General features: G+C 51.6%; 1 protein-coding gene across 1 annotated transcript; it reads left to right on the top strand.

Annotated features, from left to right (window-relative positions):
• Window positions 1–3682: 3682 nt before the first annotated feature.
• On the top strand, window positions 3683–18385 carry LOC141932305 (uncharacterized). The gene is made up of 8 exons (XM_074845704.1): window positions 3683–3722; window positions 3806–3886; window positions 4632–4695; window positions 5039–5396; window positions 5772–5949; window positions 11852–11982; window positions 12380–12479; window positions 17111–18385. Exons 1-6 carry the CDS (start codon window positions 3683–3685, stop codon window positions 11854–11856), a joined length of 726 nt encoding a protein of 241 aa, XP_074701805.1. The 3' UTR covers window positions 11857–11982; window positions 12380–12479; window positions 17111–18385.
• The last annotated feature ends 1480 nt before the right edge of the window (window positions 18386–19865 follow it).

The raw sequence follows: 19865 nt of genomic DNA, 5'->3' as shown, positions 1-19865 counted from the left end.
CCCTCACACCCCTCCTGGCTGACCCCTCGCCCGCAAGCTCCATAGGCTGCCCCTTCCCCATCCACCCCAGACCCCCTAGAGCCCCCTCCCTCAGCTGCCACCCCCATCCCACTCTATCTGCCCCCCCCCCCCCCCCCGCTCCCATCACCCCTCCCTGTGCCTTGTCACCCCCCTGCCCTTTGCTAACGCCAGCAACCATCCCTGCCCCAGGCCACCTCCCCTCCTCACTCTCCAGTGACCCCTCCCTCCCAAGCTCCCTTGAACCTGCTGCTCCACCCATGGCCTGGCCTCCACCTCCTGACTCTGCTCTGGCCATCCCTGCATCGTCTTCCCCTGCAAATCCTCCCTCGTCCAGGTCCTCCTCTCCCTCAGGTGCACCACCCAACTCGTATTCCCTTCTGAATCCTCTCTCCTCCATGTCCTCCTCTTCATCAGAAATCTCAATCGGTACGAAGTCTATCCCTGCAAATGCTCCCTCCTCCAGGTCCTCCACTCCCACAGACAGAGCACTGGCCACATCTTTCCCTTCAAATCCTCCCTCCTCCAGGTCCTCCTCTCCTTCAGACACAGCACTTGCCACATCATCCTCCCCTGAAAAACCTCCCGCCTTCATTTTCTCCTCTCCCTCCGACTCCTCTACCTCTGAGTCCTCCTCATCACTCTCAGGTCCTCAGCCACCCCCCGCCCCTGAGGGCTGCATTCTGCCTTCCTCCCAGCCAAGCTCTTCCCCTGCCCCTGAAGCTCTTCTTCCCGAGGTCCCTGCTCTTCGAGTTCTGCCTCGCTCTCCATCCCCTCCACCAGAACTCCCTGTTCCCCAGCACCAAACTCCCTTCCTTTCCCTGTCCCTTGTCCTTTGGGATCTCCCTCTGCCATGGCACTCTCCTCGGGTGCAGATTCCTCAGCACAGGCTGGCCTTCTGCTTGCAGCACAGCCACTGCTTCTTCCTCGGGCAGCAAATCTCCCACCCATTCCACTTCTCCTGCCTCTTGGGTGCAAACTTCTTCCTCTTCAACAAAATCTGCCTCCTCAAGTGCTTGTGTCTCCCCTACCGTCTGCCCTTCTCGTGCCACTTTTTCTGCTGCTTCCTGCACATCAAGTGTTCTTGTTCCTTCTGCCAAGAAAGTTCCATCTGGTGCTATTAAAAAATAATCAAAATAATAGTTTTATTGAGAATTGTGTTAGTGTTAAGGCTGTTTTACAGGGTTATTATTAAAGATGCTCTCTCTCCCAAGCAATGAGGGGACATCAGCATGGTGACAAGAAGAAAACTTGCTGTGCTGCTTCTCATCATGCACCTTTGCTCTGACTACGTTTGTAGTGCTGCTGTTCTGGCATCTGGCATAACTAATTTAAGCCAAAATGCCGATGCATGACAGCTCTGTCTGCCCTCCGTACTCTCCCCCCTTCCCTCACCTGCCTAGCAGGGAGCCCAGGTGTGTCTACGAAGTAGCTATAAGCTTGACAGTAACGTTCAAAAGTTAAGAAATAGGTGGTAAATTGCTCACGTAAAATACGCACACACAGGAAAAGGAATACTCAGCCATTTGTGTAATTGCTTCCCATGGTGTCCTGGTTTAGCCAGGACAGGGTTAAGTTTCCCCAGCAGTGGGGGGGAAGCTCTAGCCGGGTTATTCATATATCGTGCTGACGTCACATCCTGGCGCGAGCGCGGGAAGAATCGGTGATCGCGTGGGTTGGCGCAGCCGGTTCTCTCTTTGCTGTATCGGTATATACTTTGCTCTGTTCATTGTTATCACTGTTATTGTTGTTGTTTGTTGTGTTGCTGTTGCACTGTTGTATTAAACCTCTCCTTATCTCAGCCCCGGGGCTTTGTATTTCACTCCCTTTGTGGGGGAGGGGCAGCGGCCGTGTGGTCTCAGACCCCGGCAGGGGCTAAACCATCACACACGGACTCTGTAATTACGTCAGGGCAATAACACAAGGTCGATTCCTGCCCCCTGGGAATGTCACGGCAATGCCCTCACTGAATTCGGTCTGTGGGGTCTGTCCCGGGGCAGCCCCCCCAGCAGCCTGTGCTGCTGCACCAGTGTTCTGTACAAACAGGGCAGGTTCCGGTTCTTTAAGAAAAGAGAAGTTTTGTGCCACCAAAAGGGACAAGAGCAATGTCTTTGCCAAACTGCACAAAGGCTGTCTTGCCCCAAATCATCTCCCACTCTTTTTGATTTGTTTTACCCTCCTGCACTAATGCTGCACTCCACAGTTACTGCTTTCTGCTGCTTGCTGGCACAGCCGCCTGTGCAGCCAGAGCCCGTCTCTGGGGCGGCAGACAGAGAAGACTCCAGGCCTGGAGGACACTATTTGCCCGGCCCGTCTCTGCCAGCCGAGTGGAGCTTGTGTCCGGCTTGCCACATCCCTCCCCCTGGCCCCGCTGCTCCCCGTGCCCACTCCTCCCTTCCTGCCCTTCAGAGCCGGGCTGGACTCGCTCCCAGGTCTCCGCAGAGGGAAGGGGAAGGTGCACAAGGCAGCTCAGGTGGCTGCGGACAGTGCAGGAACCAGGAGGAGGAAGGACAGGCTGGGCAGAGAGTTTCCAGAGAGAGAAGGGAGGTCGGGGAAGGAGAGGAGAGAGCCCAGCAGGTTGCTTCCTCCCACCAGAGCCCACATCGCTGAACACTGGACCACACCTCAAAATTAAAAACTCTACATTTTGCAATACAAGAAATCATGCCTTCGTCCAAGACGCATCTTGCACCAGGTTTGTTGCTTATGCTTACTGCTAGCTTTCTGTACCTTATCTTTTAAATTTTTTCTTCTTTTATACATATATACATCTTATATACATATATACATTATACATCTATACATAGGTAGTCTCCTGGCAGCAGAGATGATGCAGGACTGGACTAAGAAGTAAACGCTGTTACCTACTTACCCTTCGGACTGTCTATCTGTATTGGATAGAGGATCTGTTCAAGCCTAGAGCCATGAAACCGTGTGTGTTGGGTGTAAGCACACAGGAATTGTGCTAATAAAGAACACCACTATTGTCTTAGGCCAGCTCAGTACCAGGTTACTAGCTTGACACATTCCATTGATCTTTCCTTGGCTCTGTATTAGAGCATAATATTCTGTCCTCTAGGTTTTTAAGGTTCTTTCTTCTTCAGTAGTCCTTGCTCAACTCATCTGAGCCTCGTGGTGAAAGTGCCTAAACTGAAGTTTCTCTCACACAAGAGAGGGGTTCCGGAAGCAAACATCTTTGAAGGCTTCAGCATTATTCAATGAACAGCACGTTACTGTCTTTACTGTCTCCGTTCTGAATGCCAACCAAAACAAAAGCAACGCGCAAGACAGTCAGAGCAACCCAGCAGCAACTGCCTGGCAGAGCATTAAGCAGCAGCATTCCAATTGTTTATGCCACACAAGACTATCTTAGATGCACTGCAGTGAACTGACAGCAATAGAAACAGAACCAAAACCTTCTGTTAAAATCAAGGAAACGCACTCTACAGTCCACTGCAAATCCAGCACACAAAGAGACAAGTGAAAGTTTCATCTACCATGGCTTGTGGCTCTCCTTTATGCCAGCACCAGTGCTGACAACTATTCTTTTATGCTGCCTGATTTAACAGCACCTAGGACATTCCCCTGTGACCTGGATGACATTGCAAAACAAGGGCTTACATTTCTTCCCATCCCACAGACACAATAACACAAAGCCTTGCTCATGTGGCCAGCCTTTTATGAATTGCCCCTTATCCGTACAGGTAAGGCTGAAACTGCAAGATGCCCGTTTTATCAACAGTAAAAACGAGGCGTTGCACAACTAATTGATTTGCTCCTCCCCAAGAAATCCACGACAGAGTGAAGCAACACAACCATGGATCAACTGACATAGTTTTGATCTTCATCTGCTGCACTGATTCACACGGTAAGTTTTGGTTTCTTTTTGGATCTAGTATTTCGACATTATAAACAGATTCCCCCAACCTGGCCTACAGACTCTCCTACAGGTAATCAATCACGTTGGGATTTCACAATAATTGCATGACACGTGAACCCCAGCTGCTGGAGTGACAAAGAATAGCCAAAGCCTTACACTGGAAACACTAGAAAAGAAACAACAAACCAAGGCTACGTTCTGGGTGGGTATTTAGCTCACAGCCGTAGAGAGTATTCTAGTAGCCTGAAACCGGCCCAGAAGTGCCTTCCCCGTGCTGCGCCAGGACCTGCTGTACAGACACAGCCACCCTGGGGTGCACTGGGCACTCAGGGCTGTGCAGGTTTGGACTGTTCTCTGCGTAACAGAAAAGAGCTGGAGGAGTCTGTGTATTATAAAAAGCTCCCGCAACTGACTGTAAATAGATCAACCTAAGTTACAAATAGATTGTAAGTAGATAAAACTAAGTTTTGCAGCACCAGTCACTTCAGTTGCCCGAGGGCACTCACAGAATTGCAGTCTGCCGTTGAAGTCTTCATTCGTCGTCGTCCCATCTTAGAGCAGTGCAACAGGTAAGAACTGCGTTTTCTACTTTTGTTTTTAAGAAAAAGGGGGGAGGACCAAAGACACACTTGCCTAGAGCTCTTTGGGCAAAAGGCTTAGGTTTCTGAGATGGTCTACAATAAATAGCACCTCCAGGTCCTGTGTCCACAGACTCTGTTTGGCTCTTCTGCAGGTGGTACCTGGCCCCAAATTGCGGGGCATGACGTCATTGTTTCAGTACGGGGTTTCTTAGATTGGTCAGACCGCCTTGATGATGATTTTTTAGATTCTGAGGATTTTGGCTTGCTGACTATGGTCAGTGTCCATGTCTGTAACAGAGGCAAAAGTTCTCTTTGACATAAGAACGTCGAGAAGCATTCCAGAACGAAAAGAATGGGAGAAATCCTGTCACTTAGTGTCAAAGAAATAACAAAGAACTAAACAGCTGACAAGAATGATTTCAAACAAACAAACCAACCCCAAACTAAACACACAGTGTACAATTTTCCATCAAAACCGTATCGGTATTCCTTTAAACGTCTGCAGAGCTGGTGACTGATGACAGTTCTTACACTTTCATGGGATTTTAACCCATTACAGTGATGAAGACCTTTTTTTTGAGAGGAGGTGTGAGCAGTGGCACATTCCAGTGCTGGCCTGGGGAGATCCGGAGGAGCTGTTTGGCCCATCTTTCCACTCCTGGGAACCGCACACCTCTGAGGATGGGATGCAGCTCCTGCTCACCCGCCCGGGCTCCCCGCCGGCAGCTGAGCCCAGCCCAGCCCAGCCCAGCCCTGCCCGCGGCTCCCACGCGTGTTCCCGGGCGGCGCTGCCCGCGCTGCCGCTGGGCGCCGGCGGTCCCTCAGCGCGGGGCTCCCCGCGGCGGATGCTCCGCTCCGCGGCCGCGGACGGGCGGGCCGGGCAGGTGCGCGCTGCGGCCCCCGCTGCCCCCCCCCAGGTACGGCCCGGAGAGCCCGGGGGGGGGCGGGGGGGGGGCGTGTGTGTCTGTGTGCGCGGGGATGTGCGCGGGGGGTGCGCGCCCGGGCGGCCCCGTCCGGCTGCCGATCCCAGCGGCGGAGGCGGCGGCAGCAGCCGCGGAAGTTCCCGCCGGGGCCGGGGCCGGCGCTGGCGGGGGGGGCTTGGCCGGCAGCGGCGGCGGGGCCGGGAGGGCGGGGGGGGCCGGGACGCTGAGCCCCGGGCGCCGGCGGGGGGAGCGGAGCGGGCGGAGCGGAGCGGCTCTCTCGGTGCCGGCGGCGGCGAACCGGCCGCCTTTGCCGGGCAGAAGCTGCGTCCCGGCCCCGCGCCGAGACACCCCCCCCTGCCGCCCCCACAGCCCCGGCCCCGGGAGGGGGCAGCGGGGAAACTGCCCCCCCCGCGCCCGGCGCCCTCCGAGGGAGCGAAGCGCCGCTCCGTCCTGCTCCCCCCCAGCCCCCGCCGCCTCCGGCCCCCCCGTGGGGACCCCCGGGAGGAGGGAGCCTCGCCCGGCCCCTGCGAGGGAGCAGCCGCTCTGGGTGAGTACAGCGGGACCCTGGAACGGCGGGAGGTTTGGGGGGGAAAAGGGAAAAAAACCAGAAAAGCGGCTTCACCCCCCCTCGGGCTGTCCGGTGGCTCTTGGTGCTGAATTCCCGGGGGAAGCTGAAATGGCGGGGGGGGGGGGGGGGGGGGAAGCAGCGGTTTGGGGCTGGAAAGGCAACGTCCTTCAGCACTGTCCTGGTGGAGGAGCGACCCAGCCTCATCTGGCCGCTTTAATTACATTTTGCCTCTGTCACTGTAAATCCCTGAGCCCGGGAGGTATCTCCAGCAGGTGCCTTTAGTTACAAACTGCTTCCGATGGATTCCGGAGTGAGACTGGGATTGCTGGGAAAGGCCTGAAGGAAACTGCTCTGCTGCCAGATGGCCTTGGCTGGGCACTGGGAGCAGCTTCCCATCCCTACTGCGGCACGGGGTGAGATATTGGTGTGGGGGAAGGAGCCAGTTTATGGTTGAATCCCATCGCTGATGGCAGACAGAGCCCAAGGGAAAAACTGCCTGGGCTGCTTCTCCTGCCAGAGCTTAGGGCAGAGTTTGTCTAATTTTTATGGCATCAGAGTCTAATTAAAAGTTTGAAGTTTCTAGAATTTAAAAACCCAGAGGAAAGGAATAACAAAATCCCTGCCAATGTACCTGTGACAGTTGTATATTACATTTTCTTCCCATTGGTGATCCAAAACAACAACACAGGAGTATTTCACTCTTGTAAAAAGTGCCAATAGCACGTTGCTCCTGACCTGTGCAGCAGTTCCATTCTCAGCTTGTTGAGGTTCAAACGCTTCCTCTCCAGGCCCCAGGATCACACCCAGCCCTGGCTGGCTGGATGCACAGCGTGTCGCTGTCCCAGCTTCAGCCGCGCACGGACTGAGGGGCAACTTTCACTTCAGACCCTAAAAAACGGGCACTTATTAAGCTTCCAGTGAAGGTGAAGCTCAGAACATGGAGTCTGTCCATGAGCTCGGTGGCATTTGTGCACCAAACAAGTGAATTTAGTACTTAAGGTCCAGGCTTCTGCAGTCCCTTCTTTGGACCCAAATTGCGTGAGAGGATTTATGGTGTATGGGTGAGTGGAGTCAGAGGTGGGGGTTTGTGATGGCTGTGTCGGAAATGAGAAGTAGGAATTCTGCTGGGGTGTCTGAAGAGCTGTTGGGAGGCCTGTGCTGAGAGGGGTCTGGATGGCAGGACTGCTGCATCTGATCTGCCTCCACGAGGAGCTGAGGCTTTACTCACCTGCAGGGGTTTGTCTCTGCAACAAGTGTCTCAGGTGTGCGTGTGAGAGAGAACGTGGGGTGTTCTTGTGTCGGTGATACTGGAGGCAGAGAGAGAGGAGTACAACCTGGATAGCATTATAGAAATGAAGTTTTTGGAGCTCTACATCCCTAAGCAGGTTTTGTTCGTGTCAGAAAATAAATAAAAGCAGAGCCTTGCTCCTCTGGCCCAGAGAAGCTGCTCCTCCCTTACGAGGTGACCAAAAGGGAGGGTGGAACTTCCTTGGTAACTTGTGGAAATTACCTGCAGCTTCCTTACTAGATATAATCTGCCCTGGGGAAATAATTTGGGAATGACTGTGATTCACTCAGGTCAGTACTTTGTATTTGCGAGTGCCTGGAAGTTTGTGTTTCTGAGGAGGGGACAAAACCCCTCTGAGGACGGTTATGGAGCAATTGTAGAGATGGGAAGATTTTTTCTTGACTAGAGCACTCAGCTTGGCCCTGTGCTTTGCAGTACTTTCTATCTCTTCCATTAAAGATGTGTAGCAAGTGTTTGGGGATATTTCTTCTCTTCCTGAAAATAATCTCATTAGAATTCATATTTCTGCCATGCTCTGTTATGTGTAGAAATAGGTAAATGGTGAATGTTAATTTTCCTACTGAAAACTCGCAGGAAGAAGATAACCCAAACATGCTTTTTCTTGTTCGGAAAAGACCTCTAATCTTTATGAAGATGAGATTGCTCTCTTTACTGGTGTAGTGCAGTTTGCTGTGTTACAAACACAGACAGATTGATCCAGGTCTCGTGTCTGACTGCAGTGACACTACGGTTGTTGCTGCTGTTCCTGTTTGTGGCTCCTGGTGGCGGATGCTGCACAGGCAGGTTGGTATCACTGCTTTGATGTGTCTGTGCTCTTGGCCAGGCTGTGCTGCCCAGCGCAGGTGTGATCTCTGCTGGAACTGGAAGAAAATGTTGCAGCTGGAGGGTGGTGGTGGTGACGGAAATGAAGCAGCAACTGCACAGTGCCTGTGCTGCTTCAGAAGTGGTGGTGGGGAAGGTAAAAGGAAATGCAAAAGACTGAAAGTGAATCTACCAGCAGCGTATGTGGGTTTTGCGGGTCCTCTGTAGACACCATCCTGTGTTGTGGAGACGTTGCAGACAGTTGCAGAAACAAAGTGCCGAAGCTGGGTGTCTCCCCGGCTCCATTCTGACCGAGAAGCAAACCCAAGAAATGGAAAACCACCTGCCTTCAGTTCTCTCTGTCATGTGTTTCGGCCTTCTCTCAACCTGGCAACAAATGCCCAAGCTGTCATCCTCTGGCGTCTGTCTGTGAGCTTTCCTCTCCCGCATTCCCCGTGCCCGCTGAATTATCTCTGTCCACACGCCTTCCACAGCCACCCGCTGCTGGGGTGCCTGATGCTTGACGTGACAAACCAGAGCTCTTCAGTATCAGAATACTTTCTTTTGTAACGTCTCTGCGGTATTTTGCTCTCTGTTCCGGAGGAGACAATGTTCTGAACTGTGTGCAGAGGTGGAGAATGTGCAGGTTTACATCTATAGAGGGGAATCTGGAGTTTGTGTGTTGGGAGCGCACGCTGGCGCTGGGGCCAGGGACTCCTTCGCCTGAGCTGAGCCCTTTGCTTTTCTGTTCCTGCTGGCATCAGCTACGCACAGAGTATCCCGTGCAGACCCTGGTGATGGAGTTGCACTCTGGGGGATGCAGGGAAGTGTCTGCCGTTTCCCAGGAATAATCCCAAACACTCGTTGTTCCCACAGCCAAATGCTGTGTGGCACTTGGTTTAGGATCTAATGTCCTACAATAAGAAACCATCTTCTGCTGCCGGGAGCAAGGGACTCGCAGCTCTGTGTGCCGAGGGTGGCATTTCAGCTTTGCTCCCCTTGTTAGAATGCTTTCTGTACCTTTGAGGTTTGGTGGTTTTTTTCAGTTTTCTAAGTTCCCACCCCGCCTTCCCCTGCAGGATACATCCCATCTCAGTGTGCACAGGTTAACGGAATTTGAAACTGCTCCCAACCTCCTGCTCACCGCAGGGCTGGCTTCTAACAGCCGTAGTATGTTCACAGATGGTAAAGAAAGGTAGGGGACATTTTCCAGTTTTCAGAATTTTGTTTCCAGTTTGGTTCATCACTTTCACAATGTTTATGCAAGGGGCTTGGACATGCTGGAAGGCAGGACTTTGGTTTCAGGAGGCATGTTGGGGCCGTTGGTTTAGTCCTTTACTGGTATGAAGACAAAGACTTGTGAAAAAATCATACCATAAAATAGAAAAAAACACCTCGTTTATCTTGTTAACTAGTTACTTGCAATGTGGAAAAAGCACTTTTTTTCAAATTGAAATAATCTGTATAGTGGTAGTTTGTTCTCGTCTCAAAGGGAAGACACAGTTGTCTGGTTTATATTGACCTGGTTCATCTGCCTTTGTCGTGCTCCCTGTTATATAGAAGCTCTCTCAACTGTTTGGTGCCAGGCTTCTTTCTTGTCCTTTCAATTCAAAAATCTTTATTCCCTCAAGTCACATTCAGTGCTTGAAATCCTTTTAGTTTTCTTGTTCTTTTCTTCCTCAGGATGATGCCATGGAATTAATTTGTTATACATTACCTTGTGAGGTAGAATATTTTGGGTTCTCTCGTAGACATAACATTGAAAGAGAATTTGGAATTCCTCTGATGTTGATCTCTCAGAGGATTAGGATACACACATGATGTGTAGGAACAACTTCCAAGAGCTGACGCACTTTTTGCTCATTTCATCCCTTCCTTTATTTAACTCTGTTGTTCAGCTGTGATTGTTACTTTCTTCAGTATTATTGTCTGATTAATTTGCATCATTATTAGGAATGACCATATGATTTCTCTGTGAATCCAGACAGCGAGGTGCAAATGGTAAAGCTGAAGAGTTCTTTCTGTGACACTGTCAGGAATTACAGGAGAGTATTTCCTGCAGCAGACCTGTAAAACTGGAGAAGTGCAGGACTTGTGTCCCATCTGTTTGTACCAAAGGGAAGTCAGATCCTCCTCTCCTCTTGGCTATGGGGATTAATAAGCAGATCATCATGGGCTCTGAAAAGGATAACTGCTTTGGAATAAAAGACCATAAACTCTGGGGAAGGAAGCCAGCTAATTATTGCTGTCTTTGCTTTGTAGCATCTTCCTGGGAATGCACCCATCTGTTAGATGTGGGAACCTGCTCTGTCCTCTTCCTTTTTCTTTCTGTGTGCATCGATCCTTCTGTTTACATGGCAGTGACTTGCCTTAGTAGCTATTTCTTCAGATTTATTTGATGTTTGTGAGAGACAGTCATGCCTCGTTACCCCTGTTTTGTTTCCACTCTGGAAGCCAATACCTGTTCTTTCATGCCTTCTTCCCCCGCCATCCCCCACCCCCTATCATCCCCCAGAGACTGAAGGTTTTGTTCTGGATTGGTTTGTTCAACCCTTTAGAAATGAAAAACACTCCCAAGAGATGAGGTAGGAGACCTGAGGCACAGAGCTCGTTGCCTTAGGGATGTTTTAAGACTGGGCTCCTGAGATCCTGTTGGAGTGGGACTGGTCAGATGGTGCCCGGAAGGTCTTAAGTGGATGCATCAGCCCAGCTGGGCGTTTCCCCTGGTAGTCCTGCGTGCATCATGCAGGTGTGCTCTGCCTCCTGAGCTCCTGTGCCTGATTTTTTCTGTCATTTGCACTCTGTTCTTTTGGGAAATGGCACAACATGGTTGAGGAATGGAAGTCCAGATCTAGACGTGTAGCCTGGAAACCCTAGTTCCTTCTTTCCCCCGTTGCATTTGCCAGAAGTTGTTGCTTGAAAGTTGAAATCGTGTTCCTCATCATCAGCCGTAAAGCATTCCTTATTCACAGGTCACACCTGGAAACAGAAACATCACCGATTTCTCCCCCACCAGTGCTGTCCATTCCTGGACCAATTGTGTAGAAATGAGAAAACAGTTCGGTTTCTGTGTCTGCTCATCTCTTGATCTCTTCACCCTCTTCTCTCTCTCTCTCAAAACAAAAATCAAGAGCTACTTAGATTATGGTCAGTGGCACTGTGCAAAATACCTCTGGCCAATATTTTCAAACTGCACCTTGAACATAACGAGATCTTTAATACTGAGACAGGCTTCACTCTTCGCTGGCTGTGCAGAGAGGGCTGTGAAAGGCAGGAGAAGAGCGGGACAGGTTGCGGTGGGCAGAGCCCCGCAGTTCTCTGGGCTTCCCCTGCAGGGGCTGACAGAGCAGTGGTGGCTCCTGAGCTCTAGGAGATGTCTGGGATGGATTTATGAAACCACACTGCCTTTACTGGGCTTTGGGTTAAGAGGCAGTTCGTACGTGAGCGGTTGACAGCTCTTACAAAATGATTTGGCAACCGCTGTGGTAAAGGTGTTCTCTCAGTGTCATCTACTGAAGCGTTTGATACAAATATTTACAGCATCCACAGTATCTAGAGCCTTTGTCTCTCATGTGCTTGATGTTAACAGCACTCCTTGTGTGCTACCAGAGGAAAAGCAGACATGAAATGATTGATTGAATCAGGGGAAAATTATTAAAAGCTTCTGAGTCATTTAGAAATCAAAGGTGACTTAAGTATTGAAAAATAAGGCTTTGACTAGGCAATTAGGAAAAAAAAAAGCTCAGGCCTTTCTCAAATGTTTCTATACAGGATAAATAAAGAACAAGATGTTCATCTTGTGAGGTGTGTTCCTTGTTCTCCTCAAGATTCAGTGACTGACGAAGACTTATAGCTCCTGGAAATAGGTGCCATTCCTCTGTATTTGAGGCCCTGCTGCCCAGGTGAGCTGAGCTGAAAACACGTGCCCTGGTGCTATGTGGGTACCTGCCCAGGTGTCATCAAGTTCCACTTGAAGAACCTGGATTTTCCTGAGGTTTCCCTCTCTCTCTTCCTCACCCGTTGCTCTTGAAGAAGGGCACGTTTCCCCTTGCTCTGCCTTAAGCCTTAGTAGCCCCTGAAACCCTTTTGCTGAAGTTCAGTTTAGTGAGATGAGGCTTCAGGCACAGCCCTGGTTGGGTTCTGTGTCTCAGCCAGAGAAGTTGGCTTTAAACCAGCCGGCAGGCGGCAGGGGAAGGGCAGTGATGTGCGGCCTTGCCTGTCGGCAGGGGATAACTGGCCTTCAGAGCCTTAATGCCGGGGCGATGGCAGCTCCTCTGCCTGCTCTGGGATCTCTTTCAGCACTGGCTGGCAGAGCTGGAGATCTTCGCTGGGATCTTCCCAGCTGCCGTCCATGAGTGTGAACACACTGGAACCACCAACAGTTTCACACCCAGACATGGTGAGGCCGCTGTGAATGCTGATGAAGGGTGGGAAGTGGAGGGGGGAGCCTGTGCAGAACAACGGCACAGCCACGCAGAGAAGTGCTGGAGCTTTTGCCTTCAGGCGTTACAGGAGGAAAGTTCACTTCCTTAGGTTGCATTAATTTTCTCTCGCTCAGCCATGTACAACGGAATGCCAAACTGTCCCCATGTCCCCCCACGGTCCCCATGTCCCACACTGTCCCCACATCCCCATATCCCCCACGGTCCCTGTGCCCCCCAGGTGATCACCTTCAGCCCCAGCCCGGTGCCCACGGCCACCTCCCCTGGCACCACCACTGTCCCCAGTGTCCAGCCTGTGGTCAAACTGGTGTCAGCAGTGCCCACGGTCCCCAGTGCCACTGTCACCGGCAGCGTCCAGAAGTACATCGTGGTGTCCCTGCCCCCCACCAGTGACACCAAGGGGGACACTGGGACCCCCATGGGTGCCCCCACCCCAGGACCCAAACTGTTCCCCTCTGCCACCACGTCCCCCCCTGTCCCCCCCAAATCAGAGCCTGGGACAGTCCACAACCACCCCCCTCCTCCGCTGGGAAAGCCAACAGGACCCCCAGGTGGTGGCACAGTGCCCCCAGTCTGCCCAGTGACCCCACTGGCACCACACTGCTGGGGACCTGGGGGTCCACCGCTGTCCCTGTGTCCCCTCTGCAGTGTTCCCAAGTGTCCCAGGACCTCTCTATGGGGATGGGGGTGGCCTGGGTGGCCCCCAGTGTCCCCCCCAGTGTCTCCCAGTGTCCTGGGACCCCTCTATGGGGACAGGGGGTGGCCTGGTGGTCCATCAGTGTCCTCATGTTCCCCCCCTGCAGTGTCTCCATGTGTCTTAGGGGTACCCATGTGTTCCTGGGACCCCTCTATGAGGACGGGGGTGGTCAGGGGATGTCCCTCAGTGTCTCTGTGGGTCCCCCAGTGTCCCAGGACCTCTCTATGGAGATGCAGAGGGTGGCCTGGCTGTCTCCAGAGTGTCCCTGGATGTCCTGCAGTGTCCCCGTGTCCCCCCCTCAATGTCCCCAGTGTCACTCAGTGTGCTGAGACCCCTCTGGAGGGGGATAGGGGGTTACCTGGGTGCCCCCCTGTGATGGTTTAGCCCCTGCCGGGGTCTGAGACCACATGGCCGCTGCCCCTCCCCCACAAAGGGAGTGAAATACAAAGCCCCGGGGCTGAGATAAGGAGAGGTTTAATACAACAGAGCAACAGCAACACAACAAACAACAATAACAATAACAGTGATAACAATGAACAGAGCAAGATACGTACTGATACAGCAGTAAGGAGAGCGATGGCACGAAACACACATTCACCGATGCTCCCATGCTTCAGTGCACGGAGGTGATGTCAGCATGGTATTGAATAACCCGGCTAGAGCTTCCCCCCACTGCTGGGGAAACTTAACCCTATCCTAGCTGAACCAGGGCACCCCCATGTCCCCAAGGGTCCCGGGACCCCCTTCACTGGCCACCCACCCCAGGGGACCCCCTGTAAATACCTGTGCCCACATGCTGTTAATAACTCAACAAACTCCCAGTGCCCTCTGGTTCATTCCAGTTCATCCCAGTGCCCCCCAGAGCTGCCCAGTGCCCAGCAGTTCATCCCAGTGCCCTCCAGTGCTCTACAGTACATCCCTGTGCCACATTCTGTCAGAGGGCTGTGACACTTTCCTGTAGATATCAGTAGTTAGGAGCTACAGAGGCAGAAGAGATCCTGGTTCTAACCTGTGTGGATGGTATTAATGCACTTAGAATGCACTTTTCAGCTCAGGTTGAGGGTAAATCCTTGAATTCCATAGAAATCTGGATCATGTCAATTATTTCCTGTAAAAGGGTTTTAGCATGTGCTGGATTTGGTTGTTCAGGTAAACCAGTAAGTTTCAGACCCAGGGTGGATGACCCAGAGCAATCAGGATCCTACAGGCCTGTAGTGGGAATGAGAATTGTATCATCATCTTTAGTTTGATTATGGCTTCCTGCAGAATACCCGGTTAGTCTGTCTGCGAACATCCACATAATGTTGGAGTCTTCAGTGCAGGAGAATAATGGACTTGCCAACTCTATGAGCGTTATATCAAGCAAAGCCGTTTATTTTTCCAGTAGTACATACTTATGCTCTTGCCAGAGCTCTTACTTCATAATTAGCAAATCAGCAATTAGACAGCTATCAACCTTTTCTCCTACCAGCATCAGACCACTCTAACACGCGCTGTGCAGACCAATCACCCTCTCGTTCACGCGCTGTTCACGCGGCGGTAACTTCTCACAGCTCAGCACTTTCCCACAGCTCAGTGTTGCAGCTGGCCGTTGTTTTTCCCTGCCACCTCAGCACAACTCGGCAGTTTCTGATCTTTCTCCCAAGGCCTGTTTCTCATCAAAGCCTTGCTGCTTCTCAGGGGCTGTGCAGGGCTGACAGGCCGATGTATCCCACATCTCCCCCTTCTTTGTTTTACAGCTGCACCTGCAAGACTTGTTTCAGAGCTTTATCAATTAAGGTTTAGACAAACTTCAAAAAAACCCACAGTAGACATAAAATAATTCTACAAAAGGCTAAAGATAATACAGCAGTTACAGTTACTAGTTGAAAAGAGTAGGACAGTCTTTTTCACCATCACATTTCCAGGACACAGGGATACACTGGGTTGGCTGAGGACCACAGCTGATTTCATTTACCCAGCATGTTCCCCTATGGCACAGTTCAGCACTCTCATCAGACCCATCCTCGCAGTCCAGATCCCCAGCACACTGCCATCTGTTAGGCACACACTGACCACTGGTGCACACAAAATCAGATTCAGCACACGTCTTCTTCACACAAGCACTCTCATCACTGCCATAAAGCATATGACTAAGTGTTACAAAATAAGGAAGATACAGAATAGCACACTTACTTAATGGGGCACTAATATTCAGATCCGCAATTGCTGGGGAACCCTGGATGCAGCGAGAATTTAGAGTGCCCTTCCTCGCAAACCGGAAATCCTACGCGATGTGTCCATCCGTAGGTGAGGCATCCAACATCGCTGCAAGCAGGTCCAGCCTCTAAATCAACAGGCCAAAATAACTGGCAATTTTCTTTGAGCGGAAATATCTGATCTCATCCTCCTGTTGGGTTCCACCCAGAGCCTGGCCTCCACTCAAGGGGGAAAACCAAGGGAGTTTCTAATAAGGTTTCTCATCAAAGCCTTGAGAAACACTTGAGTTCTTAATTCTTAATATTGTTAAACAAAGAAAGTTGAATACACACATTCTTATACCATTTCATCCTTATTACTAACTATATTTTGTCTAAGCTACATCTTTCACTAGTGACTAGTAAGCCTATATATTTCATTAGGGAGTTGCAATTACCATTAGCATTTTCTCTAAAAAGAGTTGGCAACCGTAGTGTGATTAAGGACAGAGATGGTGTATTTTGACCTATTGCAGTAGCAAGCATTACCCATCCATTCTGCTTAAATGATCAGTCGAAGAGACCACAAACTGTTGGCACAGGGGCACCCACAGCACCCACAGCTGGCTCCTGTGACTTGCGGAAACACGACTCCACAAGCTATAAGGTTATAAAGTAGGTATGTTTATTCAGCGCTGAGACACACGGGGCATCGCTTCACCACAAAACGTGTGCCCCTCCCATGGCACCTTGTCTTGGCTTTATGCTACAAAGCATCACATATTCATAATACACCTATACATATGCATGACCTATCCCCACTTCGTATTATAATGAGCCTGAAAGTCTTTTTCATACGTTCCGCCCCGGTCTCCTCCTAGTCGCGCCTGCGCAGTGTGTCCCGGTGGTCGTGGGCTGGGGTCGCAGAGATGAAGTAGCTCCTCTTCCTCACTGTTGAACTTTTTACTTCCGTTCCTTGCGCAGTCTCTGTCGCCTCCTGGACTCAGGCCGGACCGTAGGGTTGGTTTTGACCAGTTTTTAGGGCTGTCTTCCTATTCCATCAGGAAGCGTTCCCTCACAGCTTCCATTAATCGAGGTTTCCATATTGTTCTGCTCTCTGGCCCATCGACATCTGGAGCACATGTCTTATGAGGAACAGCTGAGGGAACTGGGGTTGTTTAGTCTAGAGAAGAGGAGGCTGAGGGGAGACCTCATTGCCCTCTACAGCTACCTGACAGGAGGTTGCAGAGAGCTGGGGACGAGTCTCTTTAACCAAGTAACAAGTGATAGGACAAGAGGGAATGGCCTCAAATTGTGCCAGGGAAGGTTTAGACTGGATATTAGGAAGCATTTCTTTACAGAACAGGTAGTCAGGCATTGGAATGGGCTGCCCAGGGAGGTGGTGGAGTCCCCATCCCTGGAGGTGTTTAAGAGTAAAGTTGACTTAGCGCTTAGGGATCTGGTGTAGTTGGGAACTGTCAGTGTTAGGTCAATGGTTGGACTGGATGATCTTCTAGGTCTTTTCCAACCTAGACGATTTTGTGTGATTCTGTGTGTGACTATGATCTATTATCCTATTCTATCTTAGTTATCTTTTAAGTAATGGGCCTCTAGCCCCCAGCCTGATCTCTAAGTCTTCCATCTTTATCTCGAAACTAAGTTATACCTTCATTTCCTGAGTGCCTAATTTCTATATCCTATTTTAATTTCCTAGCTCCTTATCTCACCTGAGTGTCCACCAAAAGCTGCCTCTCACGCCTCAGGTATGGTTGCACCCACCTAGTGGTGAAGGGAAGGCAGTGGATGTAGTTTTTGTGGATTCTAGTAAAAGTTTTTGATAGTGTCCCTCACAGCATCCTTCTGGACAAGTCGTCCAACTGTGGGATGAGCAGGTTCACGGTGCACTGGGTGAAGAACTGGCTCAAAGCCTTGTAGTGACTGAGGCTACATCTGGTTGGAGACAAGCCACCATGGGCGTTCCTCAGGATTCAGTCCTAGGGCCAGCTCTGTTCAGTGTTTTATCAATGATCTGGATGGAGGAGTTGAACGTACCATTCGCCAGTTTGCCAGTGATACCAAACTGGGAGGTGCTGACGACTCTCTTGAGGGCCAGGAGGCCTTGCAGAGGGATCTAGATAGATTGGAGCACTGGGCAATCATTAATGGGATGAAATTTAACAAATGAAAATGCCGGATTCTGCACTTGGGAGGGCGCTATGGCAGGCACAAGCATAATGGGGAGAGGAGTGGCTGGAGAGCATCCCTGCAGGAAGGGATGCAGGGGCGCTGGCGGACAGCAGGCTCAGTGTGAGCCAGCAGCGTGCACCCTGGCAGCCAAGAGGGCAAACCGCCCCCGGGGGTGCATCAACCACAGCATGAGCAGCCGGGCAAAAGAGGGGATTATCCCGCTGTACTCAGCGTTGGTGCGGCCTCACCTCGAGTGCTGTGGCAGTTCTGGGACCCACCATTTGGGAAGGCTGTGAAGGTCCTGGAATGTGTCTCGAGGAGGGCACCCAAGCTGGTGAAAGGTCTGGAAGGACTGTCCTGTGAGGAGCAGCTGGGGACTTTGGGTTTGTCTAGCTTGGTGAGAAGGAGGCTGAGGGGTGATCTCATTGCTCTCTAGAGCTTCCTGAGGAGGGGAAGGGGAGGGGGAGGTGCTGATCTCTTCTCCCTGGTAATCAGGGACAGGGTGTGTGGGTATGTGAAGGAATTTTCCCCCGGGGCACATTGGTGGGTCAATTCGACCCCTGCTTGGGGGGCCGCCTGGTGCTTGGTGTGATTCCAACCCCTCTCCTGGGCCACACACTAGCCGAGGGTGGTGTGGATTGTACATGGCAGGGAACTAAAGCCTGCAGCTCGTCGAGGCTGAACTGGAGTTCAACTGCCCCTTGGCCAGGATCCCGCAGTCCTCGTCATGATGGTGCCTGGGACACACACACACACAGAGTGACAGAGGGGGGTGTCTTGGGAGGAACCAGGCACCTGGGGAGTCCCCAGCCCCACTCTGAGGAGACCCAGGTGTCCGGGGGGTATCCTGGTGTGTATGTGTAATGGGCAGGTTTTGAGATGATTTGTGGGGATACGGGGAGATATGGAGGGTTTGGACGAGGTTGGGTGGATATGGGGGGTTTGAGGGCATATGGGGATGTTTTTGGGGTGATTTAGGGGATGTGGGGAGGTTTTGGGGTGATCTGGGGGATATAGAGGATGTTTGGGGGTAATATAAGGGATATGGGGAAGTTTTTGGTGTGATTTGGGGGCTTATGGGGTTTTTGGGTGATTTGGTGGGATATGGGGGTGTTTGGTGGAGATATGGTGTGATTTGGGGGCATAAGGGGGGGTTTAGGGGTGATTTGGGGGGATATGGGGGTTTGGGGGGATATTGCAGGGTGATTTGGGGAGGTATGGGTAGTTTTTGGGGTGATTTGGGGGGATATGGGTGGGTTTGGGGCCATATGGGGAGGTTTTGGGGTTGATTTAGGGTATATAAGGGGTTTTCGAGGTTTGGGGGAATATGCGGGGATATGGGAGGGGTTGGAGGGATATGGCCGGTGATTTGGGGGGATATGGGTGGTTTTGGGGGTGATTTGGTGGGATATGAGGAGGTTTGGGGGGATATCGGGTGGTGATTTGGGGGTGATATGGGGGTGTTTGGGGGTATATGGGGGATAGAAGTGGTATTTTGGAAGGATATGGGGGATTTGGGGTGATATGGAAGGTTTTGAGGTGATTTGGGTGTATTTGGGGAGATATGGGGGATTTAGGGGGGATTTGGTGAGATACGGGGGGGTTTGGGGGCATATGGGGAGGTTTGGGGGGTGATTTAGGGGATATGGGGGGTTTTGGGTTGATTTGGGGCTATAGGGGAGGTTTAGGGGGTATAGTAAGTTTGGGGGTGATATGGGGGTGGTTGAGGGGATATAGGGTTTTTTGGGGGTGATTTGGGGTTTATGGGGGTTTTGGGGGCATATGGGGGTGGTTGAGGGGATATGGGGAATTTTAGGGGTGATTTGAGTGTATATGGGGGGTTTGTGGTGATATGGGGGTATGTGGGGGGGTTGGGGGTATATGGAGGTTATTTGGGGGCATATGGGGTGTTTTGGGGTGATTTGGTTGGATATGGAGTGGTTTGGGGGGATATGTGGGATATAAGAGCTGTTTTGAAATGTTTTGGGGAGGTTTATCCTCCACAAGATCCCTCCCAGTACCTTAGTAGCCCCCACTGGACCCTTCTTGCACCCCATTACTGACCCCCAGGACCCCAATATCTCCCTCAGAAACTACTCCCAGGAGCCTATTAGACACCACCCCCCCAACCCCCCACCTCGGACACCAATATCTCCCTCAAGACCCCCCCCGAGGACCCCAAATACCTTCCCAAACCCCTCCAGGACACCCCCCCCCCCCCCCCCCCAACTCCATTACACTGCCTCTAGGACCAAAATACCCCCCCCAGGACCCCAATAACC

This window comes from Strix aluco, chromosome 19 (assembly GCF_031877795.1).
Source record: "Strix aluco isolate bStrAlu1 chromosome 19, bStrAlu1.hap1, whole genome shotgun sequence".
NCBI classification, from domain to species: domain Eukaryota; kingdom Metazoa; phylum Chordata; class Aves; order Strigiformes; family Strigidae; genus Strix; species Strix aluco.
This window is presented reverse-complemented; position numbering and strand designations above follow the sequence as displayed.

Coding starts and splice junctions, on each gene's coding strand:
- LOC141932305 (XM_074845704.1), top strand. CDS start 3,683: ATGTGGCCAGCCTTTTATGAATTGCCCCTTATCCGTACAG. Junction 3,723..3,805: donor ATTGCCCCTTATCCGTACAG/GTAAGGCTGAAA, acceptor CTCCTCCCCAAG/AAATCCACGACAGAGTGAAG. Junction 5,397..5,771: donor CCCCCGCTGCCCCCCCCCAG/GTACGGCCCGGA, acceptor CCGCCCCCACAG/CCCCGGCCCCGGGAGGGGGC.